The 20580-nt window shown below is 41.2% G+C and overlaps 1 protein-coding gene across 3 annotated transcripts in view; it reads left to right on the forward strand.

Annotated features, from left to right (window-relative positions):
* The window catches only part of LRCH1 (leucine rich repeats and calponin homology domain containing 1), a 157382-nt gene that overhangs the window by 84696 nt on the left and 52106 nt on the right, over window positions 1–20580 (forward strand). For all 3 annotated transcript variants that reach the window (XM_029936738.1, XM_029936739.1, XM_029936737.1), the window contains exons 4-7: window positions 12328–12433; window positions 17306–17442; window positions 18127–18254; window positions 19352–19415. In XM_029936738.1, the coding sequence (XP_029792598.1) occupies window positions 12328–12433; window positions 17306–17442; window positions 18127–18254; window positions 19352–19415 (435 nt within the window). The remainder of the gene's footprint in view (window positions 1–12327; window positions 12434–17305; window positions 17443–18126; window positions 18255–19351; window positions 19416–20580) is intronic.

A 20580-nucleotide genomic window follows, 5' to 3' on the forward strand; every position in this document is an offset into this window, starting at 1 on the left:
TTACTTTGCTCATTTGTTTTTTAAATTCCACATATGAGTGAAATCATATGGTATTTGTCTTTCTCTGACTTATTTCACTTAGCAAAATACTCTCTAGCTCCATTCTTGTTGTTGCAAATGACAAGATTTCATTCCCCTTTTTAAGTTCATTTATTTATTTTGAGAGAGAGAAAGAGGGAGAGTGAGCATGAGCAGCAATAGCTGAGGGAAAGAGAGACTCTCGAGCAGGCCCTGTGCTGCCAATGTGGAGCCCTGTGTGGGGCTCAAAATCACAAACCGTGAGATCATGACCTGAGCAAGATCAGGAGTGAGATGCTCAACCAAGTGAGCCACACTGGTGGCCCCAAGATTTCATTCTTTTGATAGCTGAGTAATAGTCCATTGTGTATATACACCACCTCTTCTTTATCCCTTCATCAGCTGAATGGATAGGCTGCTTCCATGATTTGGCTATTGTAAATAATGATGCTCTAAACACAGGGATGCATGTATCCCTTTGAATTAGTATTTTTGTGTTGTTTGGGTAAATATCCAATAGTGCAGTTGCTGGATCATAGGGTAGTTTTATTTTTAACTTTTTGAGGGGCCTCCATACTGTTCCAGAGAGCCTGCATTAATTTGCATTCCCACCAGCAGTGCCTGAGGGTTCCTTTTTCTCTACACCCTCGCCAACGTTTGTTTCTTGTGTTTTTGATCTTAGCCATTCTGAAAGGTGTGATGTGACATCTCGTTGTAGTTTTGATTTGCATTTCCCTGATGAAGAGTGATGTTGAGCATCTTTTCATGTGTCTGCGCACTCTCTGTATGTTTTCTTTGGAGAAATGTCTGTTCATTTGTTCTGCCCATTTTAAATTGGATCACTTGTTTTTTTGGGTGTTGATTTTTATAACTTCTTTGCATATTTTTGATACTAACCCTTTATTGGATATGGCATTTGCAAATATCTCTTCTCATTCAGTAGGTTGCCTTTTAGTTTTGTAGGTTGTTTCCTTTGCTGTGCAAAAGCTTTTATTTTTATGTAGTCTTAATAATTTATTTTTGCTTGTGTTTCCAATGTCTCAGGAGACATATCTAGGAAAATCTTGCCGTGGCCAATGTCAGAGACCTGTGTTCTCTTCTAGGATTTTTATGGTTTCATGTCTCACATGTAGGTCTTTCATCTATTTTTAGTTTTTGTGGATGGTGTAAGAAAGTGGTCCAGTTTCATTGTTTTGCACGCTGCTGTCCAGTTTTTTCAACCCCATTTGTTGAAGAGATTGTCTTTTGCTCATTGGATATTCTTTCCTTCTTTGTCAAAGATGAATTGACCATATCATTGTGGGTTTATTTTTCTGGGTTTTCTGTTCCCTTCCGTTGATCTATGTGTCTGTTTTTGTGCCAGTACCATATTGTTTTGATGACTACAGCTCTGAAGTCAGGAATTGTGATGCCTCCAGCTTCACTTTATTTTTTCAGAATTGCTTTGGCAATTTGGAGTCTTTTAAGGTTCCATATAAATTTTAAGATTTTTGTTCTAACTCTGTGAAAGATGGCTGTTGGTATTTTGAGAGGGATTGCATTAAATGTGTAGATTGCTTTGGGTAGTATAGAAATTTTAACAGTATTTGTTTTTCCAGTCCATGAACATGGAATGTCTTTCCATTTCTTTGTGTAGTGTTCAATCTCTTTCATCACTGTTTTATATTTTTTAGAATATAGGGCTTTTACATCTTTGATTAGGTTTATTTCTAGGTATCTTATTATTGGTGCAGTTGTAAATGCGATTATTTTCTTAATTTCTCTTTCTGCTGCTTCATTATTAGTGTATAGAAATGCAACAGATTTCTGCACAGTGATTTTTTAAAAATTTTTAATGCTTTTTAATTTATTTGTGAGAGGCAGAGAGAGACAGCGCAAGCAGGGCAGGGTCAGAGAGAGAGGGAGATATAGAATCTGAAGCAGACTCCAGGCTCTGAGTCAGCACAGAGCCCGATGCGGGCCTTGAACCCATAAACTGTGAGATCGTGACCAGAGCTGAAGCCGGACGCTTAACCGACTGAGCCACCCAGGCGCCCCTGCACAGTGATTTTATGTCCTGTGACTTTACTGAATTAAATTTATCAGTTCTGGTAGTTTTTTGGTGGAGTCGTTAGTATTTTCTATATATAGTATCATGTTATTGGCAAATAGTGAAAGTTTGACTTCTCCTTACCAATTTGGATGCCTTTAATTTCTTTCGGTTGTCTAATTGCAAATTTAATTTTTTAGCAAATTTAATTTTTTGTTGCCTTTTGTTTTATTATTTGAGAGAGAGAGTGTGCACAAATGGGGCAGAAGGGCAGAGGGAGAGAGTGAGAGAAGGAGGATGGGAGAGGGAGAATCTTAAGCAGGCCCCATGCTCAGTGTGATGCCTAATGCAGGGCTCTACCCCATGACCTTGGGATCATGACCTGAACCAAAATCAAGAGTCGGACGCTCAACTGACTGAGCCACCCAGGCATACAAACAAATGTAACTTTAAATGCACTTTGGGCCGCCTGGATGGTTCAGTCAGTTAAGCGTCCAACTTTGGCTCAGGTTATGATCTCACAGTTTGTGGGTTCGAGCCCTGCGTCAGGCTCTGTGCTGACAGCTAGCTCAGAGCCTGGAGCCTGCTTCAGATTCTGTGTCTCTCTTTCTCTCTGACCCTCCCATGCCCAGGCTGTCTGTTTCTGTCCCTCAAAAAAAAAAAAAAAATAGATGCACTTTAAAAAACAAGTGAAATTAAGTTTAATAATGTATTTTATTTAATGCAAGTTGGTCAAAATATTATTTCAGCATGTATGCAGTATAAAATTAATGAGATATTTTATACATTTTTTTCCATATTATGTCAAGGAAGTGCAGTGTGCATAGCAACAGCGTTTCACAGATAGGACCAGCCATGCTTCTCATGCTCAGTAACCACAAATGGCTGTGGCGGGGCAGCTCCGTAGCCTGTGGCCTTTTCCTCTGTGAGCCAGCATGATCTTTGTGAAAAGCTATATTTGTGATGTTTGTATTTTAGTTAGTTGCCATTATTTAACCACAAGGGGTAACTGGCCTTGCTTAAGGTCACGGACTGAAAAAAGATTAGTTTCCATCCATTCTTATTTATGTTTCATATCTTTTTTGGTTAAAAATAGTAGTGCTACTGTAGGTAGCCCTGTCAAATGATTTTTCGCTATCAATTGGAAAGAAATTCCCTGGAGAGCCAGAAATAATTCCAGACTTGCTCGGGAGGCTTTTGTTTAAATAGTTACATGGTAACCAGCTTGTTAAAAAGTTTGGGAGCACCCCACCCGCCCAAGCATTCCGAGTACTCGAAAGCCAATGAAGTGCTAATAAAATCGCTCAGCTTACCGGTCTCTGAGCATTGTTTAGCTATTTTAGAAGAAGTATTTCTAAATTTCACATTAGACTCAAAGAGCATCCCAGATGGAGTTGTAAACTCTGTCCTCTTCCAAGTGTGAGTATTCTACAGTCCTCGCTGGCTTGAAAGACAAAAGAAAAGCACTGTAACTGTTGCAAGAAAGGCGTTGTCCTCTGTAATTTTTAAGAACTAGAGTTGGAAAACCCCATCTTATCATCTTACATATACCACAGTTATCTGAAAATAAAACAAAAAGCGGGGCCCTTGGGTGGCTCAGTTGGTTAAGCGTCCAACTTCGGCTAGGTCAAGATTTCATTGGTTGTGCGTTCCAGCCCCGCATCGGGCTCTGTGCCGACAGCTCTCTAAAATATAAATAAACATTAAAGATTTAAAAAATAAATAAATAAAACAAAAAGCACTGCCATTCAGTGATTGGCGTGTCCAGCCATTTGAGGTGGCGCAGAGAACAAAGGAACACAATTATTGCTCCTTCTATGAAGAAGTCATTAAGAAACACCTACTGAGATGTTCCTTTTTGAATGCACTAGAAGCCAGGGTAGAGTTCCATGCTGTTTGAGGTGCAAGAGAATTTAGGGAATCTTAGTGCTCTGGAGCTGGCCCCTCCAGGCTCATTTGTGATGGGCAGGAGCTAGAACTTTCGGACCTTCTTGGCTACTTTGAATTTCTTCTTTACCTCTGGTACTTTCACAGCTGCAGCTGTAGATAGATGTTGTTTTCTAAGTCTTTGTATCGGGCCGTTCTTTCTGTAAGAAAAAGAAAAAAAAGTAGCATGTACTGAGCACCTACCATATGCCAGGCACTCTGCTAGGTACATGATATGGATTATTTCATATAATCTTGACAATAACCCAGCAAGGTAGATACAATAACCACAGTTTGTAGACAAGTTTGAGTTTCAGAATTACTTACTCAGAGCCATGGGGCTCTGGAGGGATGGAGCTGGGGTAAAAACCAGTTTTGTGTGGCGAAAGCCCCAATCCTTTCAATAGCACCACACAGCTGTGCTTGCTGGGTCTTCCGGATCGTTTAGTGTCTCATGGGCCCCCTGCTGTTTGTTTTTGTTGAGTTCCTGGTTCAGCTTGCGGTAGTTTTCCCATTAGTTGGGGCAGCGTACTAACAGCTGAGAGTGAATCAGAGAAGGAATGTTATAAAAATCGGGCCGGTGTCTGCAAGTTTCCTTGCCCAGGAGCCAAAACCAGGCTGGGAAGGTCAGTAGACAGCTCTGGTGTTGACTAAACCTTATTTTACTTATTAAGCCACATTAACTTTTGGAAACATGGTTCTTTTGCTGTTGAATCATGCCTGAAGGGTGAGACGTGTTGAGATGCAGTGTGCACGCCTCATGTGACAATTGCCAGGCAGCTGTGAAGACAGACGCACTAAGGTACAGCACAATGAACTTGACTTCTCTCATGGTTCCCTCTGCATGCTGACATAATGAGTTCCAGGGATGGTCTTTCTCTTGTTTGGTTTCTTTCAGTTCTGTCTTTCTCCAACGCAGGCAGCGTATGAACATTGTGGCTTCCAGCTGTGAGAGAACACAGTATCACTCATCCAGAAACCTGCTCTGACACCGAAACGCTCACAGAACCTCACTCACTTAATCACTGATGGAACGGTGCATTTCCCGGCCCTCACAAGACAGCTCTTCTCATCAAATGTTTGTTCGTGGAGAGAGTTTGAATTCAGGGATTGATTATAGACAGGGGATGTATTGACTTGATTCTGAGGAAAATTCCTTTATTATTTTCATACGTAACATGAGTTAGGTATAGTGGAGACATTAATTCATGCATCTGCCGTCAGCATTTTTCCATTCAGTCTTCGGAGACGCCTCCTAACCTCTCTGGTTTCTGTGGGACTGTTGGAAATTCATGGCTTGTTTACTATCTATTCTGTTGAAGAGCATTGGGTTGGAAGGGTGTGGGGCAGAGTTTTATACTAGACGGAGACATTCAGTAAGTGTTGGGAGGTGATAAAACCAGAAGTTGCTTGAAAAAGTTTTGAGTTTAAATGAACATACTGATTTTTCTTAAGAAAAAAAAAAAAAGAGAAATTCTGACTACAGGCATTGATATTTTTGATTGTTAAGAAATCAAAATCGATGTTACTTCTAAGTTAAGTCTCTGTCTTTCAAAATCTCTTCATTATTTCTGATGTGATAAACAGCTCTTCCTAATATTCTTTTTACACAGGCACAGAGAGGTTAAGACATTTACCTAGTCACACAGAAAGTCATACAATAGACATTCTCCCCCTGCCTCAAAAAAAGAGCATGAGCCCTTGATGGGAGTTAATAGCTTGGATTTCCTCTCAGAATGTTCACATTCCCTTCAATTAAATAAAGTGTTAGATTAATTACAGAAATATGACTTACGCAATGGTGTAACCTCACTAGGTTTTTGAAAACCTGAGAGTCTGATCAAGGTAGCTCATGAGAATACCGTGTGCAGTTCCACAGGGTGGCCTGGTGTCACTGGGCATCTTCCCTAACCAAGGATTTGTGCTGGTTTTCATTAGAGGTTACTCCTTAAAAATCACTTTTTGCTTTTACAATATTATTTTCTGAAAGTAAACATTACCTAGTATAATAATGTCTGAACTTATTCTGATGTTTTAAAGCCTTGTGTTTCTTACATATTGAAGATAAATTAAAGACTAGTACTTAATAACAAAGATCTGTCAGTCTCCAGTATGCATTTAATACTTCCAGAGACTTCCATTATTTCCTGGAAGGGCTGACATGAAATGACTCTGAAGTTTTTCCTTTGGTTACTTAAAAACATGTGGATTAATAAACCAGTGAGGAAAAAGTATATTTTAAGTCATAGTTAAAATTGTCCATTTTTTTTATCTGAATGACTAAATTGGACTGGATAGTTCTTTAACTTAAGTTTGAGTATTTATGTTATTATATAATAATTAGATTCATTTCTATATAAAAATAATAGAATTAGTAAATATTTATGACATATTTATGATGATTTCTTTTTGGCCTGCTTTTACATTTACGATATTATAATAGTAAGTGTATGGCAATTTGATTCACTGAAGCCTGCAATAATTATTTTCTAAGACATTGTTTAGGGGCTAATAAACAATTCAAAAGGGATTTATTTGACTATTTTAAGAAGCCACTGAGTCCGGAATTCATAGCTTGGTAAATTCACAGCTAAATGCAGAAGTGTGAGGCATTAGTGTTCTTTTATCTTCCTAAATGTTATCTTTTTAAAATGAACTCAAGATTTAAAAAAACCATACCTTAGGCTAAATGGGGACAAACAGATAATGTTTTTACATGTTCTACACTGAAATATCTTATCCCGAAACATTTAGACTCTTGTCTTCTCTTTCCTCCTCCTCATTCCCCAGCTAATTAAGACATGGGAGGTTTTATTTTTGTGATGAAATTCATAGCCTCTTTAAAATTTAGCAAGGTTCAGTAACTGGGAGACAGTAGAGTTTTGCATAATTCTATAACATTGGTTATACAATAAAGTCCTTTAAAATTTTTTTAAAATTAATGTTTAATTCATTTTTAATTGTTTTTTTTCATGTTTATTTATTTTTGAGAGAGACAGACAGAATGTGAGTAGGGGAGGGGAAAACAGAGAAGGAGACACAGAATCCTAAGCAGGCTCCAGGCTCTGAGCTGTCAGCACAGAGTCCAATGCGGGGCTCGAACTCACAAACCATGAGATCATGCCCTGAGCCAGAGTCAGATGCTTAACCAACTGAGCTGCCCAGGCACCCCAGTAGTGTGAGGTCTTTATCTTGCTTCCATGCTAGATCTGCCTGGGTAGTTCCCCCTCATTATTTTGGCAGGTTAGGAAGTAACTGACAGAAGAGTACTATTGAAATACTTTGACCTTCACTGTACACCCTCCAAAATGTGAATGGACAATTGAACTTTGTGTTTCTAATTGTCTACAGGTATCCTGTCTTATAAATCAAAAAGAAAAACTCTTTATCATTATGGGTTTGCAGTTTTTTATGTGTAAATTAGGTAACTCGTTTCTCTACTGGTTAAATAAACATTTATATATAGCTGAGGGGAGGTGATTTTCCTTGATAAAATCATTATGTTAGAAATATATGTTAGAGGGGCACCTGGGTGGCTTAGTGGGTTGAGCGTCCAACTTCGGCCCAGGTCATGGTCTCACAGTTCGTGGTTTGAGCCCCGCGTCGGGCTCTGTGCTGACAGCTCAGAGCCTGGAGCCTGCTTCGGAATCTGTGTGTCCCTCTCTCTCTGCCCCTCCCCTGCTCATGATCTGTCTCTCTGCCTCTCAAAAATAAATAAATGTTAAAAAAAATTAAAAAAAAAAGAAATATATGTTAGAAAAAACTACCTTATGTTTAGGGACATAGCATACCATTTCTGGCTAACCAGCAGGTGATCAACAAAATGCTCAGTGTGTGATACAGTGCACCCCAATGAGATAAGACTGCATGAGATTTAATGCTGTGACTAAGCTGTCTAAATATATCTGTTATCTTTTGCTTCCCTCTCTCCCCTCCTTTTTTCTTAAATGATTTTTTGAAGAAATCTATCTTTGAAATTTCTGAAAATTGTCAGTTTTATATCAGAAATCTGTGATTCCCATAAACTGCAAAAGGATTTTTCTCGTGCAGTCATTCACAGACTTATAAAGACTTACTATAAATGTCAGTAACCTAACTTCTCTCTAGAGATAGAAAATGCCCACTGTTTCTTCCCCCACAACCCTCTCCACTCCCACCCCCACCCCCACCTGCCAGCTATCACCAGTGTGACTGTGCCTGGCTGTGGGGCCAATAGAATGATTTAATCTCATATATTTCTAGGGCTTACCCAGAAATATAGTGAGGGCTCTTTTAAAAGAGAATGGGGGGGGGCGCCTGGGTGGTCAGTCTGTTGAGCATCTGCGGTTTGGGAGTTCGAGGCCTGGGTGCTGACAGCTCAGAGCCTGAAGCCTGCTATGGATTCTGTGTTTCCCTCTCTCTTTGCCTCTTCCCTGCTCATGCTCTGTCTCTCAAAAATGAATAAACATTTAAAACAATTTTTTAAATAGAATGGAATGGAAGGGTACTTGCTTATTTGTGACTTGGTTGAGGCAAAGAAAGATAAAGATTTCATTGAAAGGATTTAGTTGTTGGTACTTGAATCAGATGTCATAGTAAGTGGGAAAAGGTAGCATTTCACTTTCTATTTCTCATACGTAGAAATACATGCAGAGAGGCAGAACTATTTACTGACACGCTCAGGGGCTGAAAGTGACTGGACAATTCTCTGGACCTTCTAATTCTATAACTATTTCCTTAGACTTCTTTTTCTCTATAGATATGCTTTGTGAGTTTTGTTTTTGTTTTTAAACACTAGGGATGCTTCTCCTGGAATTTCATGTGATTTTTTGGGTGGGCAGGAGTGACGACGCATCAAGAGCCAGCCTGGGGGTGATGCCATTGAACACCTCGCGTTGTTAGCCTGTCACGTGCCACCTCCCCTCGGCCAGACAGCTGAGCACAGTGCAGTGCCGCGGGCTGATGGCACTGTGTGAACGCAGCTTCCACAGAGGCCTGCTTCGTTCCTTTATCAGGAGTGATTTTATTCCTCCTCAGCAAGTGATACTCATTAGGCAGCCTTGACAGATTAGCAGGTCACCGGAGGATTTTAGGATGAGTGGAGATTAGAGGGCAGCGATCCTCTGTGTTCTGCATAGTCCTGCTCTTATGGGAGCCCTGGGAGTTCAGGGGATTGGGTAATGGTGAATTTTCATCTGAGTGAATGTGACCCTGATTTCTGTAGTGAGGCTTTGCTGCCTCCTAAAAGGGGGAGTGACAGATCAGTGGAACAGAACAGAGAACCCAGAAATGGACCCACAAGTGTATGGCCAACTATTCTTTCCATTGGAAAGAATATCCAATGGAATAAAGACAATCTCTTCAGCAAGTGGCGCTGGGAAAACTGGACAGCTACATGCAGATAAAATGACCTGGACCACTTTCTAAAACCGTACACAAAATTAAACTCAAAATGGATGAAAGACCTAAACATAAGACAGCAAGCCGTCAAAATCCTGGAGGAGAAAGCAGGCAAAACCTCTTTGACCTTGGCCGCAGCAACTTCCTACTCAACAAGTCTCCGGAGGCAAGGGAAAACAAAGCAAAAATAAACTATTGGGACCTCATCAAAATAAAAATCTTCTGCACAGCTAAGGAAATAATCAATAAAACTAAAAGGCAACCAATGGAATGGGAGAAAATACTTGCAAATGACATATCAGATAAAGGGTTAGTTTCCAAAATCTATAAAGAACCTATCAAACTCAACACTCAAAAAACAAATAATCTAGTGAAGAAATGGGCAAACAACATGAACAGACACTTCTCCAGTGAAGACATCCAGATGGCCAACAGACACGTGAAACGATGCTCAACATCACTCATCATCAGGGAAATACAAATCAAGACAACAATCAGATACCACCTCACACCCGGCAGAATGGCTAAAATCAACAAATACAGGCAACAACACATGTTGGCGAGGATGCAGAGAAAGAGGATCTCTTTTGCACTGCTGGTGGGAATGCAAACTGGTACAGCCACTCTGGAAAACACTATGGAAAATTTAAAATTCTACCCTATGACCCAGCAATTGCACTACTAGGTATTTATCCCAGGGATACAGGTGTGCCATTTCGAAAGGGCACATGCACCCCAATGTTTATAGCAGCACTATCAACAACAGCCAAATTATGGAAAGAGCCCACGTGTTCATCGATGGATGAATGGCTAAAGTAGGTGTGGTATGTATATACAATGGAGTATTACTCAGCAGTCAAAAAGAATGAAATCTTGCCATTTACAACAATGTGGATGGAACTAGAGGGTATTATGCTAAGCGAAATTAGTCAGTCAGAGAAAGACAAATATCATATGACTTCACTCATATGAGGACTTTAAGAAACAAAACAGGTGAACAGGGAAGCAAACATAATGTAAAAACAGGGAGGGGGACGAAAACATAAGAGACTCAAGTGTGGAGAACAAACAGAGCGTTGCTGGAGGGGTTGTGGGACGGGGGCGCTAGATGGGTGAGGTCATTAAGGAATCTACTCCTGAAATCATTGTTGCACTTTATGCTACCTAACTTGGAGGTAAATTAATAAAAATAAATTTTAAATAAATAAAATCTAAAAGAGGAAGTGGAAGGAGGAGTTTTTGCAGGTTCAGAAGAGGTGTGAGGTACTTAAAGACTTGGTCTCGCTGCGATGATTCCTATCCCACGTGTGTCTGTGGTTGTGCGCTTCCAAGCAGAACGTGCCAGGGACTGGGGTGTACGTGGGAGCATCCTGGGGTTCCAGTCGTGAGGCAGAGTGACCCACAGCATGTGGAGTGTCAACAGAAATGGGCCTCACAAGTTTCATTGAACACTTACGGATACTTTATTCCTGGCATTCTGCTTGGCTCCAGGAAGATGGAGTGAATGAGAGCCAATGCCTTCTTTCTAGCAGTTCACAGGAAGGCAAATGTGTGCACACATGAATACGGTAATAACAATCCATAAGACCACCAAGGAAAAAGTGGCCATTTTCCAGGAGTGTTAGTTCAGAGGGTGAGAGTGGGGGAAACCCCCACAAAGGCTTCAGAGAGGAGAGAGCCTTGAGTCTTGAAGGATATAGGTGGGACAGGAGGACGCTATTGGGAAGGGGCACACCAGACAGGGAAGAGCTGGAACAGGCTTGGGACTGTGAAACCCTTGTCTGCGGTCGGTAATAGCATGGCCTGAGGATGCAAGCGAGGGTTTTTAGAGAGATGGCACTGGAAGAATCCATCTGAACCGCAGCTGTTGGCCCTTGTTGTGGAGTTGGGGACTTTACCCCATGGGTTTCTGAGATGCCGTCGCAAATGTCTAAGCTGGTAAATGACGCAAGGAAATGCACATACTCTGGCGGCCCTGGGAAGGACAGATGTGAGGAGCAGATTGCTATAGGGAAGACCGTTATAATGTCCAGTGAGACGCAGTGTTGGTCTGGACAATAGAGTAGCTGGAGGTGGGGATGGCGAGCCGAGCAGAGCTTCCAGAGAAAGCGGGAGAGGGATTGGGGAGAACGGTAAGATTATAAACGTCATAGCTTTCATTTTGCACATGTCAAGAGGTGGTTCCAGTCAACTGTTAATAAGATATTCGTCTTTCAGTGCAAATAAGACATGATCTGCATGCCCCACAGTCTTGGAAAATGTACTTACAGATGTTCAGGTCCACAAACTTTCCAGTCTTCCAGTAACAACTCCATTTTAAATAAATAGCGCATCCAAAAGATACATAAATAGTCACAGTTTTTCACTGTCAAATGTGAGTGTTTGGTTACGTAGGATGTGTGACCTTCTGTTTCGGGGTACGGAGGGATGGTGGCTTCACAGTGGGCGGCCATTTGCTCCGAGTCGTAACTGCTTTGGACGCCTGACTTAACCTTCCTGAGCCTCATTTTTCTGACAGTAAATATTAAGCTGCTAATATTGCCTCATGGGTTCGTGGTGAGAATTAAATGAGACCGAAGCACATGAACGCAGCGGGCACGCAGCCCACAAAGGAGCTCCGAATGCTCTGAACGTCCTTTCTTTCTCTCTTTTCTCCTCAGACAATGTTCATAATGCTGCACTTTCTTTTTCTTCTCTGTGCTGAGACCTCAGACCAGGATAGTACCTGAGTAGTTGTCCTCATATTTACATACCATATGGGGGCACCTGGGTGGCTCGGTGGGTTAAGTGTCCGATTCTTGATCTCAGCTCAGGTCTTGATCTCAGGGGTCGTGAGTTCAAGCCCTGAGTTTGGCTGCGTGCTGGGCGTGAAGGCTACTAAAATAAATAAGTAAATTCCTTAAGGAGACCTCACATGACATGCTTGATTTCCTGGGAAAAGATGCTCATCATTTCTGCCTTTGCTTTTGATGCAGGACGTCAGCTGCAATGAGATCACAGCCCTGCCCCAGCAGATCGGCCAGTTGAAATCTCTACGGGAACTGAATGTCAGAAGGAATTACCTTAAAGTTTTACCTCAAGGTAAAAAAGACTAAAACCAGGAGACGTTTATTAATATTTTTTGGTTTACATTTGTGAAGAAGGCAGTTTGTCTAGTCATGTGTGGGTATACCTAATAACATCAATTATTACTTATGTTAATATGAATTCTGTGTGATGACATGCCTATGACAGAAAAGTTAATATTGAACTTTTCATTTTAGTCAGGGATACACAACACTGTCATTCTGCTATATAAGGTTTTGTGTGTGTGTGTGTGTGTGTGTGTGTGTGTGTGTGTGTGTGTGTTTGCTCCGGCTCACATAACCAACTACCACAGACTGAGTGCTTTAAACAGCAGAATTTTACGTTCTCCCAGATCTGCAGGCTGGAAGTCTGAGATCAAGATGTCTTCTGAGAGCTCTCGCCGTGGCCTGTAGATGGCTATCTTCTCCCTGTGTCTTCACATCATCCTCCCTCTGTGACTCTGTCCTAATCTCCTCTTCTTATGGTTTACTTATTTTTTGAGAGACAGAGAGAGACAAAGGGTGAGTGGGGGAGGGGCAGAGAGCGAGGGAGACTCAGAATTTGAAACGGGCTACAGGCTCCATGCCATTAGCACAGCGCCCGACGTGGGGCTCGAACTCATGAACCGTGAGATCATGACCTGAGCCGAAGTCAGATGCTTAACCTGCTGAGCCACCCAGGGCACCCCGAATCTCCTCTTTGTATAAGGACACAATCATGTTGGGTTGGGGCCCACCTAAGTGACCTCATTTTAACCTCACTGCCCCTTTAAAGACCTTATTTCCAAATATAGTCACATTCTGAGGTCCTGGGGGTTAGGACTCCAACTTAGGAAATTTAAGGACACACAATTTATAACAGGAGTTGTTATGGTGTGGAAGTGTGATGTTCTGGAACACTGAGCCAACGCTTTAGGTGATAGGCTTGGTCTTGTAGACCCAGCTGTTAGGATTTCTGACTTTGGCCGTCTGGTAGCCCTGGTTGGGAACCACCCCGCTGTGTCCAGAATCTGTGTTTCAGGTGAGGGCAGCGCCCCTGCTGAAGCGGTCTGTGGATTAATGTCACTGGTGGTTGTAATGAATTTCAGAGCCTCACCACCGAGCCTGGTTGCCTATGACGTCCCTACTCAGGAGCCAGACTCGGGGAAACCCTTCCCTGCAGCTGTGGGCCTGTCCAGGATGTCCCTCTGATACACTTTCTTTCAGCTCAAATGAAAACATACATTTGTTCAGAAATTGTGCACCATTAAGAACTTGGGCAAGCAGCTCTGTTGATGGTGGAGGATCTGAATTTCATATTCAGGGATTCTTGTTCGGACTTGAATCAGAAGGAGTTGATGAGCAGTGGAATACTGAATGCTTCCCAATGCTCTGGTTTTCAAAGGTTGCATTCATTTCCGTCTGTTTCATTTAAGGCCACTGGGCATACCCAGTTGCAAATATACATTTAAAAATATACATCAGGGGCGCCTGGGTGGCTCAGTCGATTAAGCGTCCAACTTCAGCTCAGGTCGTGATTTCGTGGTTCATGGCTTGAGCGAAACATTGGGCTCTGTGCTGACAGCCTGCTTAGAATTCTGTGTCTCCTTCTCTTTCTGTTCCTCCCCCCACTCACGCTCTGTCCCCCTCTCTGTCTCAAAAATAAAAAACATGAAAAAAACTTTTAAAAATATTCCTCAAAGCAAAAGCATATATGTGGAAAGAAAAGCTAAAGCATTTGGTTAATCTGACACTATTGCAGTGAGTTGAGATCTTCCTGATTTTTTTTTCTGCATCTTGATCTTTGGCTTGAAGGCAAGCCAGTGAAGCTCGTGGAAGGGAAAGAACTTTATCAAATGCGCTGGGCTTTTATGGATAGCACGTTTGAGTGAGTGCCTGCCTGCCATCTTCACCTTTCTTGTGCATTTTTAAAGAAGGAAAGTTATGGGGCTTCTGAGTGGCTCAGTCAGTTGAGCGGCCAACTTCAGCTCAGGTCATGATCTCACAGTTTGTGGGTTCGAGCCCCACATCGGACTCTGTGCTGACAGTTCAGAGCCTGGAGCCTGCTTCTGATTCTGCCCCTAGCCTACTCTCTGCACCTGCCCCACTCCTGCTCGCTCTCGCTCTCTCTCTCTCTCTCTCTCTCTCTCTCTCTCTCTCAAAAAGTAAATAAACATTAGAAAACATTTTTAAAGAAACAAGTTAGAAACTATCTCAGCACAAAGATGTATTAACTTCGTTACTTGAGATGACTTGGTATAAAACACATTGATTTTTCATTCTGTCATTGTCCAGTTCATTTTGATGGGATAACACTGTTTTCTTGGTTTGATCAAGGACAAAGGGGAGAAACTCTTACTAAATGAATATTTGTAAGCATTTAACCTTTCATAGCATGAAAGGAAGCTTTTCTTTATATTTAAGCTCTCATGCTAATCATTGACAAATCATTACAAATCAAACTCTCATTTTCAAAAGAAAAATGTAGGGAGCCATGGAATGGTTGCCTATTGTAGTTCAGACCCGTGTGAAAAGTGTCTACACAACGTGTTCTCCCTACTTTCTGTGCTCCTACCTTAAAAGCATTCGTTTCCCTGGAGAAGATCAGCTACAAATTTCTATCCTTTTCATAATTCTGTGTTCTCAGGTTTAATATTTTTATATATCCTCAAAACTGAGACTTCAGTTTACTGGAAACTCTTTTTTTTTTTTTTTTTTTTAAGAAACTTCCTGAATATCAAGTTTCTTTTTTGCTTCACTTGGGAGAGCTCCAGCAACAAAAGCGCAATGATGGTGTTGCAGGCAGTGAATTTAAAGACTTTCCATATTTACTTGTTTTTCCTCTTTCAGTACCCCTCCCCATATGCTTTCAGTCTGAGGGGGAAACTCATCTGCGGCCTAATCACCCAATCGATTTTGCGGTGGTTTTACTGCACACACTGCAGGGAGGAGACCATACTTGGTTTCTTCTAGGACCTGAGTGGACAGGGATAAGATTAAAGGCGCCACTCATTGACCTTCTTTGCAACAGAGAGTTTCTTGGGGTTTTTTTCTTACCCTCTTTTTCTCCCGTTTTTCATTTGACCATGTCTGGGCTGGTGTTATCACTTTCTCCACCCACCCCCCCTTCCCATTTTCTTGTGAAACTGCCAGGCTCTTGTTTTCCTAAACTAAGATGGTAATTGTGTCCCAAACTGCAATTAAAGGGAATAGTCGTTATAAAAACCATTCTTACTTTACCTTTATTGAGGTTGCATCTCCTCGCCTTTCTGCTCTGGCTTCCAGAAACTTAGCCGTCAGTCTTACTTAAGAGTCTTCATTTTCAGTGGCAAAGAGTTGCTGAAGATGCAGAGTCCAGTTAAATTTTGCTACTAACTTGTCAACCTAAGTTTAGTGAATAAAATGAACCGTCTCAGAGATGGATGAAGATCACTCCGGGGGCGGCAAGGGGATATTCCCTTTGTTATATAAATCTCTCTAATTCTTACCCCTGTTTTAGAAATAAACTATGGAGGGAAAGAGATCTTAACTTTCCCTTTTCCTTTGACCTTCTTGATTCCAGGCTGTCTTCCACATCCCCTTCTCCCTTTCTCCTGTACCTTCCTTTGCTCACAGAACCTTCACCAAGGCAACCCCCAGGACTAGTAGTGGGTGAGGCAAATCACTTACTCTGCTCTTGGGGGTAGGGGGTGGGACTGGGTTTGGGCAGTGAATTATTCAGGGGAATTTACTAGTACACTTCCTGAGTTTCTCTTGTACCGCTGCCTGTCAGGATCTGAGCTCGGGACCTGCTCAGTCCGATGCTCTTCTCCCTCTGTTCTAGCGACTGAGCCTCGTGACTCCTTTTTAAAATACAAAGTAATTCACTAAGGCATGAAACAAGGAAAGTCCCATACACGCCCAGATTGGGGTGAATAGGAGAAGAGATACGGGTTGCTAAGAGCATCTTTGTTTGTGGAACTTGAAGTGGCATAGCTGAGTAAAGTGAAAGCCTTAGGGCATTCTGGGAGGAGTAGAGAAATTCTGTTAATTCTGGCTGCAGGTCACCTCTTCAAGGGCCTGTCCGTCCTCCACTTTGGAACTCCTTGTGTCTTCCAAAGCACTGTATTTCACCCCTTACCAGGTCCCATAACAAACATGGCGAGGCCCCTTCCGACCTTGGTGGTTTGTCTCATGTCACTCTGCATGTCTGGTGTTGCTCAGCCCCTTTGCTCTATGGAATATATTTGACTCCGTTCCTTGCAGCTGCCAGTGTCGGTTGGAATGCCTGAAATTACTGAGTGTTTACTGTGCCACTGGGTGGGGATTTGAAGCTAAATATAATGTTCTGTCTTGTTTGCGGAGCTACAGAAGACTTTTTAAAAGCAGCAGAATTGAGCCTCATCAAATCAGGATTACAGGGTCCATTGCAAAATTCCGAATTAGATAGAATTTCGTTTTTAAAGTGGAATTAAAAAACCATGAACATACTTCATGTAACTAGTTCTGAGGTTATGCCAGCCCAGATATATCGACCGGATAAGAATATTTTGTAATTAGCACATTGTTCATATGCTAGCAGTTGAAGTTAAAATATAAACGTGACCTATGTGGTGTGGCTTACGTGATTGTTTTGCTGCAAGAGAGACCTTTCTGAACAATAGATATTGTAAATGTCAAGTGTGTCCAGCCTCCATCAGAACTAACAATTTAAAATTATTGTGCTCCCAATGAATGGTTTCCCCTCCCCTGTAGTAAAATATTTTATACACATACTACATATTCCTGATGCATAACTTGCTCCGATTATGCTAAATGAAAGTTTTCCTTGTAAGCAGAAAATTAATTTTTGAATGCTTAGCTATTTAATCTTGTTGCTTTCTGAAATTGTTTTTTTCTTTCTTTCCTTTTTTTCCCCCCTGTTCTTTAGAGCTAGTAGAGCTTCCCTTGGTAAAGTTTGACTTTTCCTGCAATAAAGTGCTCGTGATTCCCATTTGTTTTAGAGAGATGAAACAGCTGCAGGTACTGCTACTTGAGAACAATCCTTTGCAGTCTCCTCCAGCACAGGTGAGGGCGCCTGCAAAGCCGCTTCCCCGGGGCAAACGCTGTCGGGGAGGGGGGCAACTCTCTGCAGAGCCGGGCTTTTGATGGTCTGCTGAATTCACATTATTTTAGCCATGATCACCATCTCTGAAAGATGAAACCTTGGGTGATACCAATTACAGAAAGTTGTCTTCTGCTGCATAGAGTCCATTTACTAGTATTTGGCGCAATCCCAGAATTACATGTGTGGCTGTGTTGGCATTTGTACGTATGTTGGAAACTCCTTCATGGAGCCTGTGGCGGAGACTCAAGGAGGAATATGTTCCTTACGTTAACGTGAGCTGCAAAATGGAGTTTGAACATCTCCAAACATGATTGTCGGTTATTCAGAGATAAGTTTCAAATTCAGCTGTTAAACCACGTGGGGACAAAGTGAATGCTTCCAGAACTGGAATGTTACCCTGTCGGTTATCTGACTTCTGTACTTGTTTACTATTTAGACGTAAACACATTTCTGTTGGAATGGTTTTCTGTTCAAAGTAGAATTTGGAAGAAATGATTGCCTAAATTCTCATATGTTTTGGAGAGGTCAAATTGGGTGTGTATTATTGAAGTGTTGTTTAAAATGAAAATATACAATCAAATGTCTAGTGTTTACATTTTGCTTTGGCATTAAGACACAAATATGTGTTACTGATTTCTCCATAGATTTGCACAAAGGGCAAAGTGCACATATTCAAGTATCTGAGCATACAAGCCTGTCAGATGAAGACAACCGACTCCCTGTACCTCCACACAATGGAGAGGCCACATTTACACCAGCACGTGGAAGACAGGTGGGTGTGACTGCAGTCACTCAGAGCCCCGGTTAGTATTTGTTTAGGCCAAAGTGCACCAAGTGGGTAACTCCAAAATATCCCTTTGTCTCTCTTAACTGATGCAGATTTACGGTGTTGATAACCTTTAGGCATCTTGCAAATCTTACTTTCCCTATTCTAATCAATAATTAGCTTTTCCTCAGTACTGTTTGTGTATGTTATAATGCATTTATATGTATATATACCTTTATAAATGCAATCCATAATATAAATATGGGTATTTTTTACTTATCAGTTAAAACAGCCATACAGGCTCAGGCATACTTCTTTTAATTATTAATTTTTAATATGCCTCTAGGACATTGTTAAGAAACACTACAGGTTTTGTTTTGTAATTGTCTTTTAAAAACGCAGTGTGCATAATTTTTGCCATTTCTTGTTTGGAACGGAAGTGTTAGAATCCTTTCACATGCCCTTGGCCTTTTTGTGGCATAAATTGGGCCTTGAATTTTCAGCGAACAAAATTCCCACACTGAACACATGTATAGAAACACATGTTGTTTTGAGAGGGCTCCTCTGCAGAGACCTTTCCTTAAACCTTTTACTAAAAAAGTGAAGATGGTGACTTAAAATCTCAGGCTACCCTAATCCTACCTTTATATAATGTTTAAGATATGTATTCATTATTTTCCTTTTATAAACATCAAATTTAGTCACTGGGTAAAAAGCTTACAGAGTTAATGAGAGGCCTTACGTAAAAAGCCTCTTTGAACGTAAAAGGTAAAAGCAATTAGGTAGTTTTTGCGTTTTTATACAGTAGCATCAATAAAATGAGAAAATTGTTAACTGTTTCAAAGAACAGGCTCCTTGGTTAGAGTATGAATTTATGAAACCCTGAACACAAAGAATGTATCTTCTCCTCTGCTTAGAGTATCTGATTTTCATGAGGCCCCTGTCTTAACCTCCTTTAATATTGGGCTGATATGTTGCCTTGTGGTACTAATAAAATCTGTACGGAGATGTCATTACTCGACTCTAAATCGATGTAGCTTGTTGTGAACTTTGTGATTTCAATGTTTTCTAAATGGATTCCATACGGATGGTGTCTATCCCAGCAAGAAGGATTCGGATTCGGGCGTTGGAAGTGACAATGGAGACAAGCGCTTATCTGCCACGGAGGTAACGTTTGTGATGAGATGTTCTCCTTCTAGATGTTTCTCCTTCTGCGCTTCTAGCTAAATTCGCCTGCATTCCTGAACTCCTCTGTGGTGGAGGACACTAATGCATCTATGGGAGAAGGTGTGATTATGTTTGTGAAAGCAATTTGAAATCCTCCGAGTTAGTGTTAGTGGAAATGTGAGCTGCTGTTGGCTTTTTCTGCATCTTTAATATTTTATAAATGTCTCAGGGGTAGAGTCCCTATCTCCTTCCCTTCTCACCACACTCCTGACATTATATAGAATATTCTTTTTTTTTCCTTGAAGTTTACTTATTTATATTGAGGGAGGGAGAGACAATGCACACCCCTATGTGCGCACATGAGCCAGGGAGGTGCAGAAGGCAGGGAGATCAAGAATCCTAAGCAGGCTCTACGCTGTCGGCTCGGAGCCTGACATAGGGCTCAATCCCATGAACTGCAGGATCATGACCTGAGCCGACATCAAGAGTTGGACACATAACTGACAGAGCTACCCGGGCGCCCCTAGAATATTCTTGAATGCTTCATAAATATTATGAAATGACTAAGAGGGGTATGCAAGTACCCATGAGTCATTTTTATAAATGTTTGTTTCTAAATGACAGAGTAATTTGGGATAAAACTTATTTGCATGCATAGATGTTAAGGAGTCAAGTGTACATTGCATTTTAGCAGTTTACCCACAGGAAGTGCAATTTTAAGTAGCCCAAATTTTTATAGCAATATCTATTTTCCCGAAAGGCTTCGATTATATTCTTTTCAGACAATTGGATACAAGTTTGGTTACTTGTAAGCTAAGAAGCCACACTTGAGCTTCCTAAAGTGGTTATAAATAGCTTTTATTACATTTATCCCATTTATAGTTAGACTCCCCCAAACCTTTCACTAATATACCATTAAATGGGGTTTCTTGAGCAGGGGAGCTAGAAGGGACAGCTGGTGTAGGGAATGGATGGATCATCAGTCTTCCCTTTTGAGGAAATTTATTGAGATTTTGTGGTTATTGAGTTTTGAAATATACTTCTACTCTTTGAAGATGTAATTAATAGGTCAGTTACCCCATTTAAAGAGTTCTCCTTTGTACTATGTGTGGCTCTAAGAAAAATGCCTTTTGCCTCTTCTCTTCAGGTGTTTAAGGGTTAACAT

Source organism: Suricata suricatta, chromosome 4 (assembly GCF_006229205.1).
Source record: "Suricata suricatta isolate VVHF042 chromosome 4, meerkat_22Aug2017_6uvM2_HiC, whole genome shotgun sequence".
Classification (NCBI taxonomy): Eukaryota; Metazoa; Chordata; class Mammalia; order Carnivora; family Herpestidae; genus Suricata; species Suricata suricatta.